This window comes from Chlorocebus sabaeus, chromosome 13, assembly GCF_047675955.1.
Source record: "Chlorocebus sabaeus isolate Y175 chromosome 13, mChlSab1.0.hap1, whole genome shotgun sequence".
Classification (NCBI taxonomy): Eukaryota; Metazoa; Chordata; class Mammalia; order Primates; family Cercopithecidae; genus Chlorocebus; species Chlorocebus sabaeus.
Window position 1 is genome coordinate 33144564 of NC_132916.1, and position 20494 is coordinate 33165057.

The 20494-nt window shown below is 40.4% G+C and overlaps 1 protein-coding gene across 6 annotated transcripts in view; it reads left to right on the forward strand.

Annotated features, from left to right (window-relative positions):
- ARMC2 (armadillo repeat containing 2) overlaps nt 1-20494 on the forward strand; it is a 128707-nt gene that overhangs the window by 57857 nt on the left and 50356 nt on the right. For all 6 annotated transcript variants that reach the window (XM_008007401.3, XM_038001044.2, XM_038001043.2 and 3 more), the window contains 3 exons: nt 656-831; nt 6579-6681; nt 8010-8233. In XM_008007401.3, the coding sequence (XP_008005592.3) occupies nt 656-831; nt 6579-6681; nt 8010-8233 (503 nt within the window). The remainder of the gene's footprint in view (nt 1-655; nt 832-6578; nt 6682-8009; nt 8234-20494) is intronic.

The following is a 20494-nucleotide window of genomic DNA, read 5'->3' on the forward strand; positions in this document are numbered from 1 at the left end:
ATGCTATATACAGTATTCTATACAGTATTCTCACTGTACCATGTGCTGTTGATAGATATGTAGGACTGGCTCACTTAGCATGACATCTGTTTGAGGGCACTGGTCATGTAACAACACACACATATGTACATGAAAAATAAGTAACCTAAGGTAATGTTTGTGAATGTGGAACAGTGCATCTTTTCTGAAGCAGCTACAACATAAACAGAGCCTCGAAGGACCAGAAACAGTAGGAATGAGGGTTATGGAGAACATTTTAGGCCAATAGAACTATGCAAAAAAGAGTTGAAGGTCAAGATGCAAGTGGCATGCATCTGTGAGACTGAGCAGAGCACGGGCTGAGGTGGAGGGTGTTTGGAGTAAAGGAGGCCAACTGAAGCAGGTAGAAGTCCCATTCTCCAATACCTCTTTGAAAGACTGTGTATTCTAGATAAGCTAATGACTGATAAGTAATAAGTCAACATGGTAGGAGGTGGATCAAAGGGATGAAAAAAATCGGGTAGATGGAAGCGATAAGATAAGGAAAAAAATAGAGTTCAGGAATTTGAAGATATCCAAGGAAATAATGACAGGGTTTTTACTCACACTGTGTTTGACACACTTGAAAACTTAACCTTAATTAGTAAGTGTTGCTTTACTCTCTTTGCTCTGACAGAAGAAAACATTGAAACGGTTTGTGCTGCTTGCACAGAACTTCATCATGCTTTAGAGGAAGGAAACATGCTTGGAAATAAATTTAAGAGAAGAAGTATTCTCCTGAAGACCCTATGTAAACTAGTTGATGTTGGTTCAGACTTGCTCAGCCTTAAACTTGCAAAAATAATTCTAGCAGTAAGTTTTTCTTTCCTCTGGTCTAGTAGACTATATCACATAAAAGCTTTGTTTAATGCTTTATTTGTAAATATTACAAAGAATATTAGAAATGTAGTGTATTTGTTTAGAATCTTGGAAAAAATTAAGGTAATAAACTGACATCTCAGAATTTGACCAGGAAGTATTATCTAAGGAACTAAAGCTGAGTACATAGAAAATGTTCAAAGAAACTCTTAACATTTTTGGACTGCGACTAAGTTTAAAAAAAAAAAAAAAGAAAAGAAGGAAGGAAAGAAAGGCAAGAAAGAAAAAGAAAATAACCGTAGGCAAATACATTCGAAACGGTTGCTCAAATAACTTGACTGGAGATCAGTAGCAGATGGTGCAGGCTGTGGTTTCTCTTGGATGTTTGATTCTGTCATATGATTTAATAAATAACTAAGTAATTTAGGCCACAGTCATAATAAACCAGGTGCTTTAGGAACCAGTGTGAAACCGAAAAACAGCTGCGTGTGGTCACAGGAAGGTACCTCAATGGTCATAGAAGGCTTTCACAAGGTGTGAGAAGAAAAGGCCAGACACCAAAAAAACAGTCTGTAGAAACTCTGTCTCAAACAAAATGATATCATTGTTTGAGGGAAGCACTTCATTGTCACAGCCATAAACAGTTGGAACCAAAAGATAAGCCACAATTATTATAGAATGTTCTAAGAGAGCCGCGAAAACAAATGAATGAAGCTTTGTTTTCTTGGTTTCATACAAGTAAAAGCTTTGTGCTAACACCCCATAATTTATAGAATTTAAAATCTTATAGTATACAGTGAAGGTAAGTATTGCCATACTTACTATTAGTTAATAAGAATGCCACCTTTTCTTATACTGGTAATGAAGTCTTTCATAAAGCAGAATTTTCTGAGCATATATCTGTGTAATATCAGGGGGAGGCTACATTCTTATTTAGCTGTCAAACTATTAACTCTCTTTTTAAAAATTGTGATATGTGGTGAAGAAAGCAATACTTGTTTGAAATAGTGATTTCACTCCACGACTCTGGTGGTGCAGTAGCTGCCCAAAGATTGCCTTTGCTATTTTAATCTGGATCCTAGACATTTTGTTCCATACCAAGCCAAAGAAAGAAAGAAAGAGTGAGGGGGGTAAAAAAAAAGAAAGAGCAAGAAGGAAAGGAAGGAGGAAGGAAGGAACATGAATTCTTTTAATGCTTTGCAGAGAAAATATTATTTTGGTTATTAATGGTGTCATTCAAATTAATTATCTATATATGGCACAAATTTTATTATTTTAGGGCAAAAGGCTAAATGATCTGCCAGGCAGTGAACATGTTTTGAGCTAAACATATGATTAAAGCCCTCTTGGTGACATTGATGGCCTTGCTGAATCAGGAGCAAGATGCTGGGCTAAAACTCCAGAGTGCAGAGCTGGGTAGGTTTGCCTTCTGACTAGCTGCAGAACCAGCATCAGAAAGGACCTTCAAATCCATCAAGGCCAACTTCCCATCTACTGCCTCGATCTCCTGTAACATTCCAGGCAAGGTCTTGTTTAGCTTAGGCCTTGGTGATGGGGTTCTGTGTAAAATTTTAAAAGACTACATCGTAAGAACCGTTGAAGAAGAAAAAATCAGCAAAAACTAAAGCTATATGGGACTAAGAAGTTTTTCACAATTTCTTTCTGCCTATTTATTGGCAAATATTGGCAAATGAAAGTTTTCCAGACTGTCATCTTAATTTTAATTTTTGTGTCAAAAGCTCTTACAAAATAATATACAAAAATATATAAGCTTAAATGTTACTATATTAAGTTTTTTTAAAAGAGTACAAACAAATATATGCAGTATGAATGTGACTATATTTAGGAGGGAAAAAAATCTAGCACCCTTTGTACAGGGTAAAAAAAGAAAAGAAATACCAATAGCAAGTGTGATTATACATAGTGGCACTATTATGAGTGATTTTTAAACTTCTCTGACTTTAATTTGCCAAATTTACTTTAAATAGAATAAACTACTGTTTTTAACGTAAGAGGAAAACTACCCTACCACAAGAACCTACTTTGTGCCAAGATCTCACTCTGTCACCCAGGGCTAGAATACAGTGACAAGATCACAGCTCACTGCAGTCTCAAACTTCTGGGCTCAAGTGATCCTTCTGCCTCAGTCTCCCGAGGAGCTTAGGACCACAGGCATGCACTACCACACCTGGCTGATTTTTAAAAAATGTTTTATAGAAATGGGGTCTCGCTATGATGCCCAGGCTAGTCTCAGACTCCTAGCCTCAAGCAGTTCTCCCACTTTGGCCTCCCAAAGTGCTAGGATTACACGTGTGAGTCACACACCTGGCCAGAGACTCTTTTTGACACTGGGAATACAAGTGAATAAACTAGCTCCTGCCTCTGGGGTTGCCACTGTAGCAGGGCAGACAGACAGCAAACACAGCAGATACCAAAGGAGATAATGAGAACTAAGGGAGAAAAATAAAGCAGAGCAAAGGAAAGGGAGAGTAACAGGGAATTTTTAAAATAAGATAGTCTGCACCCCTTGCATAAATGTAAGATTTTATTATCTTTTTATGTCTTAAAGTCATAATTTTACAGTTAACAATGGAGAAGCTATACAAATTTGCTCTGAGTGTAAATTGACATTACAGCAGGCCTGGAAATTGTGGTTGTCTTTTTTCTTTTCTTTGTTTTCTTTTTTATTTTTTCTTCTTGTTGTTTTAATGAAAACTCTGATACAAGGGTTTTTTGTTTTGTTTTGTTTTCGTTTGCCACTTTTTACTAAAAATGTAAGATTTGGTGGGGGAAAGGAAAGTGAGTTTTATTCATTTTTTTCCATGAAGTTTTATTAAGTATGGAACTCATCCTACATATTACATATAGAAAGAGTAATAAATGGTGGTTTTTGACCTCAAGGACTCACAATCTAGTAGAAGATAGTCAGCCGATTCAAATATATTCCCAAATATTAGGAATAATATATATTTCCATCAATATAGAAATGTTCTGTTTTCTTAAGCCCTCTTATTTTCTGAGGGTTTTAAACAATGTTATTTTAAATACCTAATCATTAAACATGTATTAAGGTTCCCATTTCCTATTTTCCTCCTGGGAACAGAAGGAATCTCCATTCTGCCATGTGTTACAGTTTCTGAAGCTTCCATAACAGTGTTTCCCAGACTTCAGTGTGCACATGCATCCCCTGGGGATCTTGTAAAATGCAGATTCTGAGGCAGTACTGCAGGGTGGGGCCTGAGATTCTGCATTCCTAATGCATGCCCAGGTGATGCCGAGGTGGTTCTGTGACCTCTCTGAGGCACGCACTCCTCAAGTGCAAAATGGGAATGACATCACCGAATTTGCAGGGTTGCTCTGGAATAACTTTTGTAAGTGGCCTTTTGCAGGAGGGCATGCAGAAGCTGCACCACAGGCAGTGCTCGCCTCCTGGGACCGCTCCAGCTGGGGGCTGACCATGGCCATCCTGGTGTCTTCTGCAGTGAGCAGCACAGTGCCTGGTACACATCAGGTGCCCAGTAAATATTTGTGGATCAAACACAGAACAAATAACAAATATGCCTGACAGATTCCATTATATTTTTTTAAGTAACTGAAAACTCATTAATAAATATTATTAAAAATAACTTTAGGCTGGGCGTGGTGGCTCACGCCTGTAATCCCAGCACTTTGGGAGGCCAAGGTGGGTGGATCACTTGAGGTCAGAAGTTTGAGACTAGCCTGGCCCACGTGGCAAAACCCCATCTTTACTAAAAATACAAAAATTAGCCGGGCATGGCGGCATGTGCCTGTAATCCCAGCCACTTGGGAGGCTGGGGCAGGAGAATCACTTGAGCCCGGGAACCGGAGGTTGCAGTGAGCCAAGATCATGCCATTGCACACTAAGCTGGGGGAGAAGAGCAAAAGTCCGTCTCAAAAAATAAATAAAATAACTTAAAAGATAGTTTTTAATAATAAACTAATAACCTATATGTCATCCTTTTCACACAGAAATAATTTTTTGTTCAGATGACTTTATTCCTACAAACACATTTTTACACCTTTGCAATGAGGGCACATAGTATTTCCATCTAACAGTAGGTTATAAATGTTTCCCTTTTTAAACATAGTGTTCACAGTTACGCTTTTTTGTGACTGCTTAATGTGAATAGTATTGATGTCCCACAGTTTATTAAACTATTCCCTAATATTGGATATTTAGGGTGTTTTTTAGTTTTCTTTTTTACTACTTTAAATAAACAGCTAATTTAGAACATTTGATTAAGTCAGTCATCCTATACTTTGCTTTAAAAAAAAAAAAAAACCAACTATATTTCCTTATCACCCTGTGTTTAGTTTACTTAGATCTTTTTGTATGATTTAGAAGACAATTTTCTTTTCTTTTTTTTTTTTTTTTTGAGACGGATTCTCGCTCTGTCACCCAGGCTGGTGTGCAGTGGCGCGATCTCGGCTTACTGCAACCTCCGCCTCCCGGTTTCAAGTGATTCTCCTACCTCAGCCTCCTGAGTAGCTGGGATTACAGGCGCGTGCCACCACACCCGGCTAATTTTTGTAGTTTTAGTAGAGATGGGGTTTCACCATATTGGTCAGGCTGGTCTCGAACTCCTGACCTCGTGATCCACTTGCCTCAGCCTCCCAAAGTGCCAGAATTACAGACGTGAACCACTGCATCCAGCCTAGAAGGTAATTTTCAACTTTAGATGTTACTTATGATTATCTCAAAGCATTCCAGAAGTAGACCTTAAAAAGAAATATATGTATATTATCAAATTAAACAGTATTAAGTTTTCTTTTATACAAATGATAAAACCAAAAGCTTCCCCCTTTCTTTTCTTTCCTTCGTCTCTACTATGTATTCTTTTCTAAATTAATGTGAAATTTTGGTATTCATCTTTCTCTACTTTTGTGTTTTAATGCAATTACTCTAATTAAATGTATTAGCAGTACACTGCACCCCTTTCTTCCTCATATACTCCTTTAAAAGTAACTAATAATCACACATATAAATATGAGACTTGGCTGGGCGTGTTAGCTCACACTTGTAATCTCAACACTGGGAGGCTGAGGTAGGAGGATTGTTTGAGCCTGCTAGTTTGAGACCAGCCTGGGCAACATCTCTACCAAAAAAAGTTGAAAAAATTAGCCAGGCACGGTGGCACATGCCTATAGTCCCAGCTGCTCTGGCGGCAGAGGCAAGAGGATTGATTGAGCCCATGAGGTCAAGGCTGCAGTGAGCTGTGATGGTGGCATCACGGCACTCCAGCCTGGGTGAAAGAGCAAGACCCTGTCTCTGAAAAAAAGAAAAGAGAGAGAGACTTTATGAAGTAAGAAATAAGTAAGGAAAACAGATTGGAGGTTCCTCAAGAAACTAAAAATAGAGCTGCTGTATGATCTGGCAACCCCACTGCTAGGTATATACTCAGAAGAAAGGAAATCAATATATCGAAGAGATAATCTGCACTTCTTTGTTTATTCCACACTGTTCACAATCGCCAAGATCTGTCATTAAAATGTTTATTCTAAAGATCATTTATATTGTATTTACTATAATTGAGTTAATTGGATACCACAGTTAGCAAATATGTGTTCTAAATTTTTCGAAGTTGATTTCTTTAGAACTTTTCTTCATGTTTAAAAATACTCTTGCTGCACTTTAAAAATAGATGTTTGTGGTTTATTTTTTTAAAATACAGCATGTCTTTATTTCCTTCTGCAATAGAGATGTGTTTCTTTCTCTGCAGCTTAAAGTGAGTAGAAAGAATCTTCTTAATGTCTGCAAACTTATATTTAAAATTAGCAGGAATGAGAAGAATGATTCTTTGATTCAAAATGACAGCATTCTGGGTGAGTGTCATTCAGTGCTACTATTGAGCAAATGTACTTGAGTAAAAATTAGATATCTGGAGAGAAAATGTATAATCAATGATAGCAGGAATATTTTGTTTTCTAGAAACATGCAGAAGTTTTGCGATGCTCATTTTTACTTTGTCCTTCTCTGTTTTCCACATTCAGTTGAATGTATCCTGTGGTAGTTTTCTCTTTTCTTTCAACACCTGTAGTAACATTGTGTGATTTACAAAGTGTTCCCCATTTAAGAATTCATTTCCTGGACTTGGATTTAATATATAGAAAAATGCATGTAATAGTATTTGACATAATTGAAAAATTTTAGTCTTTAATATACTAGGAATGACTGAAAGTTGAAAGACATCTATAACTCTTATAGCAACCTAACATCACAATATTTCAAATTTGTAGGTAAGGAAGTTTTATTACACCTTGTCTAACTCATGCCTAATTTTTGTTGTACTTCTAAAAAATTAAGATACCTAGTTACCTAAATGGAAATGTTTTTATGAATTAATATTGCTGATACAAGAAGAGAAGATACAAAGTATCTTCCATGCAGCAACATGGAAAATATTTTGAGTTCTCTTTTTGCAACATAGGATAAATTATCTTTTCATCTTTCTTTGCCCCTGGCAGACAGGGACAAAACCAGTACTGAAAGAAATGTCTAATGTTGAATCAACTAATTAAGAATTGTAGACTGAAAACAATCATCTCAAATTATTACATGGGCATTAATATAATTAAATGTGAGATATGCATTATTAACCTTATTGGATTTGCCTGGATTACTCGTAAAACCAAGTAGTGGTATGTTATTGAACAAATGTTCTTAAGTTGTCTTGGGAAAAGGATAGGTGTTGTATTCAAGTTATCTTTTTCTAGGGTGATTGAGATATTTTTTAAGCTCCTGTCATGGATTTCCCACTAATAATACAGAAACAAATATATTCTTAAAGACTTATTGAAATTTAACTCTTAAATTTGTTAAATTATTAGTATTCTATGACTCAAAATTTTTGTAACAAAAAATAAAGGCCAATAAATAATTAGTAAAAGGCAAGGAATGACATTAATTAAAATAATACTTTCTCTTATTTATTAATAATCCCATCCTTTTGCTGAAATTACTATTACAGAGATTTGTCTTAACTAAAAGTAAGCTTTTCTCTTTATACGATATAACTCTTAACAAGCACTTGAATGTAGATTTTGGTAAACATATTTTACAAAGTGTATTTTATGTTCACACACAACTTATTTAATATATTTATCTCCCGCTGTTATACTCAGACATTTATAATAATTCATCTCTTTGACAGAATCATTGTTGGAGGTACTAAGAAGTGAAGACCTGGAAACTAACATGGAAGCTTTTTTATACTGTATGGGGTCTATAAAGTTCATTTCTGGAAATCCAGGATTTCTTAATGAAATGATCAGCAAAGGTGCTGTGGAAATACTGATAAATTTGATAAACCAAATAAATGAGAACACCGAGAAATGTGGTACATGTTTGCCTAATTCGGGCCACTTGCTAGTCCAGGTAAGTATTTTACTTGAAAAGATTAGACGTGTAAAATTAGTTTTCACATTGCCTAATGCCAGTTTTAAAAGAATGGCATGCAAGAGGCCCCTATAGCCAGGTGTGGGTGCCTGGCCTCCAAGGGCAGCAGCCACAGCCCACCTCCACCCCATGAGGACCTGGTGCCTGTTGTCCTGGACGGGCTATTCCATGGTTATTACCAGAGCAGCTCTCCACACAGCATGCACTTTCAATGCCCTGCAGAGAAAGCAGGCCTGGAAGAAGGGAAAAGTTGTACCTCTCTGCAAAACAATTGCATGTTGGAGTCAAATTTTAGCAGGCTGTTCAGTGTTGAAGATGGGCCTGGCCCGGAGATGATTTATGATGATTGGTAGCTAATGTCATTACTCTTGTATCTTCAGTAAGAAACAGAAGGTAATGGGATTGAGTGGACAGTCATTGAGGTGGGTATGTAGATACCAGGCAGCCCCGAGACTGTAGGAATGCAGGGAACAAAACTGGATGCACTGAATATAAACAGAGCAGGTAGACCAGTTTTGTTATGTGTTAGGGTTTTATTGCTTACGTTGTAGCAGATTAAATTTCATAGTTAAATTATTTTCACTGGAGCTGCTCTGGCTTGGATACTCTTTTTTAGATGAGATTTTATCTTTAATAGCATTTGTATGTCAAATAATGGCATCTTTGATGTAATAATTCATAGGATTTGAAATGTGCTTGTCAGTTAATGAGGATTGAGCACTCAGAGCACTCTAAGCTATTAGGAAACTGTTAAAAATTAGATTTAGGCCCTGTCTTCAAGGTGCTTAAAGTATTTGGATGATTATTAATTTCGGACTTTGTGGTCTGTCTCCATTTTGAAGAAGATTGTGAAAACCTCTTTGAGTCATAAATGTGCACAGTTTTTCTGTGTGCCCTGTTTTGGCTAGGAAGACTTCAGAAACATTTTCCATGCTCCCAGTGTTATTGAATCATTCAATTTTTTTCCCTCAATGAAAATAGTAATTTCTGATTATAGACTAATTATATTTCCTGTTAAAATGCTGAAAAGTGTAAGAAAGAATATAAAAATCACCTGCAATGGTTTCACCCTCAGATAACACCTCCAGCATTTTGGTGGTCATTTATATACATGTACATAATTTAATAGAATTCTCACTTTTTTTTTTTTTTTTTTTTTTTTTTTGAGACCGAGTTTTGCTCTTGTTGCCCAGGCTGGAGTGCAATGGCACGATCTCGGCTCACCGCAACCTCCACCTCCCAGGCTCAAGCGAATCTCCTGCCTCAGCCTCCCTAGTAGCTAGGATTACAGGCATGTGCCACCATGCCCAGCTAATTTTGTATTTTTAGTAGAGACAGGGTTTCTCCATGTTGGTCAGGCTGGTCTCGAACTCCTGACCTCAGGTGATCCGCCTGCCTTGGCCTCCCAAAGTGCTGGGATTACAGGCATGAACCACCATGCCCGGCGAATTCTCACTTTTTAAATAACCTGTTACTTTTAATAGTCACTTTTGTTTGTTTTCTATCATTCTCTTCCCTCCCTGTTTCTCCTTAACATTGTTCACACTGATGTGTTCAGCACCTTTTAATACACACACCGGATTTAACAAATGGAATATTCTATGCCCTTCTCTCTCCTCATTTAACAATACGTAGTAAAAATCCCTTGAGTTAACCCTAAAAACTTATTTAATTTTTCTTAACAACTGCATAATATTCTGTGATTAGGATATATCTCAAATTCTCAACCATTCCCATATTGAGATATTCACTCTGTTTTAAATTTTTATGTAACAGCTTATGGAATTCTTGTCTAGTTAATCTCTTTCCAACCCCATCTTATACACATATAAATGTTTGCTGTTTGCATCAACTATGTCACGGGGTGTGTGTGTGTGTGTGTGTGTGTGCGCGCGCGTGCATGTGTGCACAGTTGAGTGTTACTGTTACCAAAAATGTATCAAATCAAGAAAGGGGACCTCTGGTGTGCACATACAGTATATTGCTGCCTGTGTTACTCTTTTATTTCCGTTTTCCCTGGATTCAGCATCCTCAGGTGCAACCTGATTCAACAGGTCAGATCCCCTCTCGTCTCCTGACATTTGTGTCTCCTACCTCTAGGGGGCACTGTAGAAGTTCCTCCTCACTGCCCACCACCACTTGCCACCACCTGATGGCAGTGGGCTCTGTCATTGTCTCCAAAGCCTTCCTTGAAACCAGCCTAAGGCCTGGCATGTGTGGCCCATACCCCTGTCTAGCAGGAGAAAATGGAGCCCATTATGGCATCCACCTGAACTTACTCCAGCTGTGGTCACCAAATGCCATTTGTATCAACTGTATCACTGTGTGTTTACAGATTTGGGGAGGAAGGAGACATTGTTTTAGTCTTTATCATTTGCAGAATTCCCTGAATGGGACACTTCCTCATATTTAATGAAAACAAAAACTGTTTTGTATCATATGAATGATAAAATGTAAACAACAAGACTTCACTCCAAGAGCAGATGAAAGTCTCTGTTTTTTTTTTTTTTGAGATGGAGTCTTGCTCTGTGCCCAGGCTGGAGTGCAGTGGCGCAGTCTCAGCTCACTGCAAGCTCCACCTTCCGGGTTTCACACCATTCTCCTGCCTCAGCCCCCAAGGAGCTGGGACTACAGGCGCCCACCACCACACCTGGCTAATTTTTTGTATTTTTAGTAGAGATGGGGTTTCACCGTGTTAGCCAGGATGGTCTCGATCTGACCTCGTGATCTGCCCGCCTCGGCCTCCCGAAGTGCTGGGATTACAGGCGTGAGCCACCGCGCCCGGCCGAAAGCCTCTGCTTTTGTGAATGTGTAACACTGACTGACTTTTCACCAGCCGGTTCATGTGCAAATTCAGCCAGACAGATCTGGCCACAAGCAGAAATGTCTGTTTACACCAGCTTTGAGAACCTGGTAACTCCAGCTCAGCAGGCTTTTTAAAAAATTTTTTTTAAATTTTTGAGACAAAAAGCCTGTCACCCAGGCTGGAATGCAATGGTGTGAACTCGGCTCACTGCAACCTCCACCTCCCAGGTTCAAGTAGTCCTCCTGCCTCAGCCTCCTGAATAGCTGGGATTACAGGCGCCTGCCACCACACCCGGCTAATTTTTTTTGTGTGTGTTTTTAGTAGAGACAGGGTTTTACCATGCTGGCCAGGCTAGTCTCAAATTCCAGACCTCAGGTGATCTGCCCACCTTGGCTTCCCAAAGTGCTGGGATTATAGGTGTGAGTTACTGTGCCTGGCCAGGAGGCATTTTTAAAAGCAGCTTTTTTCAGTTGAAAACATAAATTTACTTATGGCTGTAGTAAAATAAAACAATGCCTGCCAGCCAGAGAGAACATGATGACGGCAAAAAAGATACAAACAGGCCACATCTAGTGGCGTGACTGCTTTTCTTCTACAACTTTCAACCCCAAGAACCTCAGTAGCTTCGGAACACTTTCTGGGGACCTCATATTACAAAACTTCGCTTGCTTTAACATCTGGCACAGCGTTAGAGTCATCTTGTTTTCCAAAAGCAGTTCCATTGGACGCATGGAAAGAGTGGAAAACATCTTCCAAAGCTGGACGTTGAAGATTGTGCAGGATTTGGAAAACTAGAATAGAGGGAAAAGGATGTTGAACACTCAAGTGGGAAATAAATAAGGTGTGTTTGGGAGGTACTGAAGAGGTAGGGCTGTCTAGAGTAGAGATTCTGTGTGGGCATCTTGGAAGGTGAGATTCAGAAGGTACAGCCATGAGTCTCGGATACCAGCTGCCAAGAGTGGACTTGGGGCAACAAGGAGCAGTTGGAGGTGAGTGCATGCGGGACGAGATGAGATCAGAGTGGCAGAAAGATGAATGTGCACAAAATGTGAAACTGATAAAGACCCAATAGCTGAAAAGTGATGGGAGGAGAACGTATCCGTGGTACATGACAGATTGGAGGGCTAAGATCTCAAACACAGCAGCCCCAGTTAGCAGGCATTGCTGCAGTTAGATTTTAGACTGATTAGAGTGGAGGTAAAGGAATGGGTATGAAGGAAAAGCTCCTCCAAAGCACATGGACTAATGTTGCTTAGAGAAAAAAAAAAACCCACAGTGTTGAACTTCGGAAGGTCTTCTTTGTGTTGTTTCTTACATATATGTATCTGTATGACTGTATGCATTAATATATGTTTATCACCTGGTGGCTGAAATCAAGAGACACTCATTGCACAAGTTTTGTGGTGTGGCTGCTCTGTGCCAGGCATGTTCTGGGTGGTAAGACAGGAGAGCTGCCAGTAGGCACCTACTTTTTGATGATCCCTGTATCCAGATAATAGTATTCCAATGCTTATTCTTCTGCAAAATTATGGTACTTCCACATGGCCAACATTGCATTCAGTTCTGCATGTCAGACATGTAATAGCATTTTGAGAAGGACAAGATACTCAGAGAAACTGGGTGCTGCCACCTGTGTATCAAGTCAAAGTGTGAATAGTCCCAGGCTGGCAGAACTGGAGATGCGAGTTTGTCTGTAAAGTCATAAGAGTAAAGCAGGTTAAACTGTGCATGTTCACTGAACTCCAGAACCCTAGAATTTAGGGGGAGCTCCCTGGAACTTGGAAAAAGAGAAATATAGGCCAACTAACAAGCAAGGCCCCTAAATGCCAGTAGTAAATTGCACCACCAAGGAGGTGGCAGAGATGGAAAGAGGAGCTTGTCAGTGCTGCTCTAGAATGGATTATCATGAGGTGTTAGGGTTCATCTGTGGCCTTTGAAAAGCAGCAGTTGAGCAGGCATGACATAGGAGCTGAAGGAAACTCCTGGAGTCACCTCCATCTGAAAGTCTATTTTGGTCTCCCTTGTGCCCTTTCCTGGAGAACAGAGAAGAGTCTTCTGTCTATGTCACAATCACAACCAAGCCCAAATCCTCCCATTGTCTCCTTTGTCCTCTGTGTCTTGAGAACATCATGTACAAAGCTGCTTTGCTGTAATTGAAGGAAATCTCAATGTACCTATGTTAACAGCTAGGTAATTTATAGGTGGACAATGTAACTATTGAAGCTCAGATTGACGTGAACTTTCATGCCTGTTTTTTGGATTCGCTTGTACTTCCAATCTGTTTTTTCTTTACAGCCTGACCCACTTGATTTTGAATTCAATCCTTAGAGAAGTGTATTCTTTCCCTGCTTTAGATATACTATTTTTGAAGTTAAAACTGTTCTGCAGCACCCCAGGTAACATGGTTTGCTTTTCCTCCCCGCAGCCCCCACCCCCGCTTCTCTGGCCCCTAAGCCTGCAGACACCTCCCTAGCAGCTCCCACAAGTCCAGATCCTCTCCCGCTTGCTCAGTACCATACCACTGTCATGTTCTTCCTTTTTCTAAATGGAAGTTTCTTAGGAAGGTCGGTCCTCCCACCTCATCAGTCCTTTCCTTCCTTCACTCGGTTCCTTCCTTTTGTTTTTAGGGTTTAGGGTATAGGAAAGTGTATTGAACACTTCGACAATTTGAGCCTGGATAGTTCAGAAAATGATAAATGATAGTATCATGAATAGAAATTAGAGAGTTATACACAGGAATGGATTTGGTGAGAGGAGGAAAGAAAATTATGGGAAGAAAATTATGTAATTAGCTTTATTTTTATTTTTTAATTTTTAATTTTTTTTTTTTTTTTTTTGAGATAGAGTCTCACTCTGTTGCCCAGGCTGGAGTGCAGTGGCGCAATCTCGGCCCACTGCAACCTCTGCCTCTCAATTTCAAGTGATTCTCCTGTCTCTGCCTCCAGAGTAGCTAAGATTACAAGCACGTGCCACCATACCTGATTACATTTTGTATTTTTAGTACAAAACTAAAATTGTTTAGTAGGTCTCTAGTAGAAACAGGGTTTCACCATATTGGCCAGACTGATCTCGGACTCCTGACCTCAAGTGATTCACCCGCCTCAGCCTCCCATAGTGCTGGGATTACAGGTGTGAGCTACTGCTCCTGGCTGAAATTAGCTTTAATATAAAACTTTCAGATGCCAGCAGAATAGCCATGCAGGCCTGTCGAGTAGGAAGTAGGAGGTATGAGCTGAGGCTTAGAAGAGAAGGTAAGACCAAAAATACAAATTTAGGGTCATCTACATGGAGGTGATGGTTGAAGGCAGAAAAGACAATGAAATTACCCAAGGAGAGAGTAGAGAAAGAGCAGAGGGACTGACGACAGATGGTGTGAAATGGCCTCATTTGTGGAATGGAAAGAGAAAAGGAAGTGACCAGGAAATGAAGGGCAACGTACAAGAGTAGAGATTTTCTCCGAAAGGATGGGTCAGCTTTGGCAAATGCTGCAGAGAGTGTGTAGGGGAAGAGGAATCCCGCCACTTTGTTTGGAGCAGTGTGAATAGGCAAGCGAGGGGTGTGCGGGGGCCATCTCCTAGGACAACAGTGTGTTCTCTTGCTCTCTTTCAATCATATAATTCTTTATCTCTGTATTTTTAAATTAAAAGGTGTTTTGATATACTTGTTTTGTTTTGTTTTGTTTTTTAAATTTCTGAGCCCTAGAGTGAGCTCCCCACTTTGGCTGAGCTGAGCTCAATCCTGTATTCAGTGTTTGCCATCAGGAACCCTGATGGTTCATTCAACCCTGGGCTGTGTTGGGGCAGGCCCAGTGCTGCCGCCCTGCATGGTCCAGTGAGGAGAGCACCGCACTGGAGCCCCCAGCCTGAGCTGGCCGCTCAGCTGGGACACTGAGCCCACCTTACCCTCTGAGCCTCACTTTCCTGTCTCTAAAGTGCTGACTATGCCTGCCTTAAAGGGCAGCTGGGAAATGAAATGAGATGATCCAGTAAAGCGCCCATAACAGGGTAAGGCACATAGTAGGCACTCACCAGAAAGCCATTCAATAAAATAAGATCAGAATTACCCAAACCTGAAGCTTCAAAGAGCAATTCCTTCTGATAGGATAAAAACGTAATCACAAGAAACTTAAGAAGACAGAGTCCAGGATAGATTTCAAATCTTTAATCTTTTTGTTGTTTGGGCTTTGATAAGCAATGTGGAGAAGAGCGCTAAAGAGAAACTAAAATTGGAGGAGGGTGTTAGAGTGATGTATGAGATTCTGGGTAAATGATGGACTCCAATTCTCAGAGCCTACTATTCTCTGCTTCAAGATTTGGGGAATTTAAGAGAGGCCTTCAACTGAAGTCTGGGGATTTGACCAAGCAGTGACTTAAGTTATTATTAGTAATTAAGGATTGTATCAAGGTGGCTGGGGTCTTTTAAATCTTGCTTTAGTTATGTTCAGTAGTTTTAAATGTAGAGATTAATGCATTTGTATTTAGGTGTTTAGATAATTAAAGGTATGCGTACTTATGCTGGAAATTATGTTAATTCTTTCTCTTGCGCCACCCCGCCTGTTGGAAGCCTGCCTCTTCAGACTGTGGAATCAGAAGCAGGGTAGCAGTGTCTGCCAGTAGAACTTTGCTCTGATTATTGGAGGAAGTAAACTGCATACCTATAAAATGGCAGCAAGTAGCCCCATGATTTATTTCCTAAGTTCTTACAGATAATTTTTTTGGAGATTTGATAATTTAAACCAAATTTAAAGCATTTATTTTGAAGGTGTTGCTTGAATAGCAAGCAGCAGATGAGGTTTTTAATTTTCTTATTGTTTTAATTAAGGTATAATCTACATCCAGTGACATGCTTAGATCTTATATGTTTGATGAGTTTGACAAAAGTAGAAAGCCACATAGCCCCGACCCTTATCAAGATACAGAAGGTTTCTGTCACCTCAGAAATTTCCTCCCACCTCTTCTCATTAATCCTCGTTCTTCTACCCTCCTCCCAGAGGGAACCATTTTTCTGATCTCTTTCACCATAGATAAGCTCTGCCTGTTCTAAAACTTTATATAAGCAGAATATACAGCATGTACCCTTTTGTGTCTGGCACCTTTTTAAACTTTTATTTTGAACTAAGTATAAATTCCCAAGATGTTGCAAAAATAGTACCGAGAGGTCCTGTGTACCCGTCACCCGGCTCCTCCCAGTGGTGATATCTTACATAACTATTGTACATTATCAAACCCAGGACATTGATACGGATATGCCGTAGTTACCTAGAGTACCATATCTGGCTTATTTTGCTTAGCATATTGCTTTTGAGATTAGATGAAGCATTTTTAGGGGTTAGTCTTTGGTATTGATCACTACACTGGTTAATTTTTGTTTTGTTTTTGTTTTTAGAGATGGAGTCTTGCTCTGTCGCCCAGGCTGGAGTGCAGTAGCGCGATCTCGGCTCACTGCAACCACCACCTCCTGGGTTCAAGCAGTTCTGCCTCAGCCTCCTGAGTAGATGGGATTACAGGCACACGCCGCCACTTTTTTAATGATGTATTTGTTAATAAGAAGGGGACAGCTATTTTCTACTTATGGGGTTTCTTTCCTATAAAAGAACTGCCGGCAGCATAACTAACCACTCACGTGCCCAGTTGCCACGAGAGAGTAGGCATTCGGGGCCCAGGTTCTTCCTCTTCCCTTCTCTTCCCTTTCCTAGGAAGGAGCTATCTATAGGCAACTCATGTTCTTTGATTTTCCAGGGACAGCAGATCTGAAGATCTGAGAAGACTCAGAGACCTAAACATGTAATGCCTTGGGTTTTTTACTTGGAAATAAGAGACTGAGGAGGATGGGGATGGGGAGAAAGTTATCACCGTGGTTGGAGGATGTGGCTTATAGCTGAGGCAGGCATGCTTTCTAATCCTGTTTCCTAGAATTAGATTTACTCACCCAGTCACAGACCTCATCTGTCCCTGGAGGAGCAGAACACCTGTGTTCTGATGGCAGCTCACTTCTAAAAGAGGAAGGGAAGAGAGGGACCAGGTAGGGGCTGGACTGGGAGTGTCCGATTCCTATCCCAAGCTCACCAATCAGGAAGTGAGGGTAGTGGATGGCCAGGAGTGTTATGCTAAAAGACAGATCAAGGGTGGAAAATGAGGCTCCTACTGTGTCTGAGGAGAGCCATTTGCTCTCCATTAGTGCTCTGCCTGCTCAGCCTCCTTTCTTCACTGTGGATATATTAGTTGTGGCAGTAAGGAAATGTCACTAACTTTAGCATTTAATTGTGAATAGTGGTTTCATTGCTTGGTAGGTCTTAACGCACTATCTTTTTCAGACTCCTTTTTCTTGTTTTGCTGCATTGCCATTCTAAATTGTTTGTATGATATTCAAAATTTCTCCTGTATTGATACATACATAGCCACAGCTGGAAGAATCAGGTACCTACTCATTTTAGTGAGGTAACTGACATAGAGGCAGTAAATGGAGAAACAACAATAAACAGAGCCAAAGTTTAAGGAGGACAGAAGCATTTCCTGCTAAGTTGGACACCCATGGTAGGGATGTGCCAAGTAGGCCTGTGTAGCCAGGCACCGAGTGTTATCAAGGATTCTTAATTAATATTACCTTCATATGCGTATATCTTAATGAATTCCAATAAAAGCTTAGAAATGCTTGTTACCAGTGATTTCACATGTCTAGCAGCATCTTGTCATTGATTTCTTTTGTCTCAGCCAGAACTGTACAAATCATACATGAGACAATATGAAACTTCTTGGGTTACCACACAGGCTCTGGTTTTGGCATATATGTGGCCTCAATGGGCACAAATTCAAAGAAATGAATGTGCTTTTATTAATAGAGGGAGATGGTTTAGCTGAGGTTGGAAAATAGTGGCTTTGGTCATAAATCATTTCACACTGTTTGTGGTCTCTGGCGGCTGCGTTTATTCTTTTACATCATTAGTGGGAAGTCAACCATTTTGCAGTTGGCAGTTAAGTTGAGACAAAGCTCGAGAGATTTCAGATGTGGATATTCCAGATGATTGCAAAATGTTTTTAGAGACCAGTGCCAAATAGAGTAGGGAGGCAACAGACCAAGAAACGGAGGCCAGGGCACTAGCCTACCTGGGAGCTGATAGACTTCTGAGCTTCAGTGAGTCACAAGCTCCTCTGATCTGGGGCAGCTCTGATGGCAGGTTGCCTTCTAGAGCAGAATCTGGTGAGTTCCTTGAGGATGGAGTACTCTGATGGAGGAAGGGCACAGAGGGGAAAGAGAGGGCCATCCACTCTGGACATGATCAGTGTGTGTGGAGGTTGCCTCCCCTTGCACCCACCCACGGCAGTAGAGAACGCAGGAATGAGACCACAGCTGCTGGGCCTGTGTTGTGTCCTCAAGTCCGGTGATCCAAGTCAGGAGAACCACCCCTCCGCTTTTTTTTTTTTTTTTTTGTCTTGAGACAGAGTCTGACTGTCACTCAGGTTGGAGTACAGTGGTGCGATCAAAGGCATGGCTCACTGCAGCCTCAGCCTCTGGGGTTCAGGTGATTCTCCTGCCTCAACCACGAGAGTTGCTGGGATTACAGACCTGAGCCACTGGGCCCAGCCCCATATTTTAAGACAAAGATTTCTTGTGTTTGCTAAGGTTTCTCAACTAATTAATAGTTGAAAACACAATTTGAAATTGATAATTAAGTACCTATAGTCAACTTGTAAAAAACAGAAGCTAAAGCTTTTGAGTTCTCATCTTACTGTATTAAAATGTAGTTGTGCATTTATGAATGATCTAATTTCTTCTTAGTACATTTTTTCTCTTTAAAATGGGTCTCCCAATACTGACTGCACAATGAAAACGTTGAGGCTTACATAATTCAATGTGAGCTGGGTAGTTTTGCCAACTCTTCGAGTGTTTTACCTGACTGCGGGTGGTACCTGTTATGATCAAAGAATTTGGGGAACGTGGAAAGAAGCTGCCTCAGAAAAGTGAGCACCAGAAGGTTGTCGAGTGTAGCGCAGTTATTTTTCAGCAGTAGATTAGTGACCAGAAGCAAAATGGAGTGTTTCTTCCTGGGTATTTGCCGAAACCCTAGTTCCCCTTTTGCCCTAAACATCACCTAACAATTGCTAATAAGCAAGGAAACTTACATTTTTATTAGTCCTCTTTGTGGATTATCAGTGTCATTTTCTTCTCTTTTTTCTTCTTCCTACTGGCTACCTTCAGGATTGCAAGTCCCACAGGATTGCAAGTTAGGAGATGGGGAAAAAGATGGGAATTAAAACTTGTGTTTTTCAGTGTGCTATTTCTTGGTGAAATGCTACGTAAGAGGTTGGGAATTTCTCTACTAAGTCCTTTAGAGACTAAACAAGTATCTAGGTGTTCATTTAACTTAGACTTTTTTTAAGTAAGGGATTTGAGGTGGTTTGAAAGATGATATACAATAAAAAAGAAAAATGTGTGTTTAAGTTTGTGCATTTATAAATAATACAAATTAGAATAGGAAGTTAAGAAAGAAATGGATGCACACCTCCAAGCATAAAAAGCTTGGGCTTTGGTTAACTCCTGCTTTGGGGGCGGGCCCAGTGGGTGGGCTTTCCTTGGGGGCGGGAAATAAAGACCCTGCTGTAGGGCACAGAACTCATTGATAATTCTCACAGATTTATCTCTGTTCAACTGACAGTTCTTGTGTTTTTTTTTAAATTTTTACTTGCATGTAATGAATTCAAAAGTTGGAGCACAATTCAGAGTTAAATGGGTCGGCTTGGAACTTGCCTTTACTGTGACCACATGGTTTAGCTAGACTCTCCTCCCCACACCCCCCCCCTTTTTTTTTTTTGCGTTTTTTTCCAGAAAAGGCTACTGGTCTGAGCATTCAGGGCCCCATCATCACCCCACAGTGAGACTGGGGACTCTCAGAGGTTGGTGACAAGTCTCTCAAGATAGAGGGCCTTCAGAGCTACGTCTGAGTGGTGGCCTCTTCCTGATCCTTCCCCCTCAGGGCTTTAGGCCCTGGTTCACCCAGGCCTCCGCTAAGCTCCTGCACTTTCTTGCCAGAGGTGTCTTAAAGGGAAAAACCTCCCTTTTGTTGCTCCTGTGCCTTCTTTCTTTCTTCCCCCTCCTCATTCCCCTCTTCCTCCCCCTTCTCATTCACTCATCCAGCCCTCCGGCAGCTGAACATTTAAGAGCTTTTTATGAGCACATTTGTTGTCTTCTGAGTAGAAAGAGGAATAAGAAGTGGTTTGTACCCTCGAGGAGCTCACCATGGGAGAGAAGATGCCTGAAGACAAGTGATAATGCTTCTGTGATGGGGGTTGTAGAGGCAGGAACAGGATGCTTTGGTAACTGGAAGAGGAAGTGACTGATCAGCCTCGGAAAGGATTTCATAGAGAAGTTATCTTGAACTGGGTTTTGAAAAATGAGCAGGAGGCCAGGCGCAGTGGCTCATGCCTGTGATCCCAGCA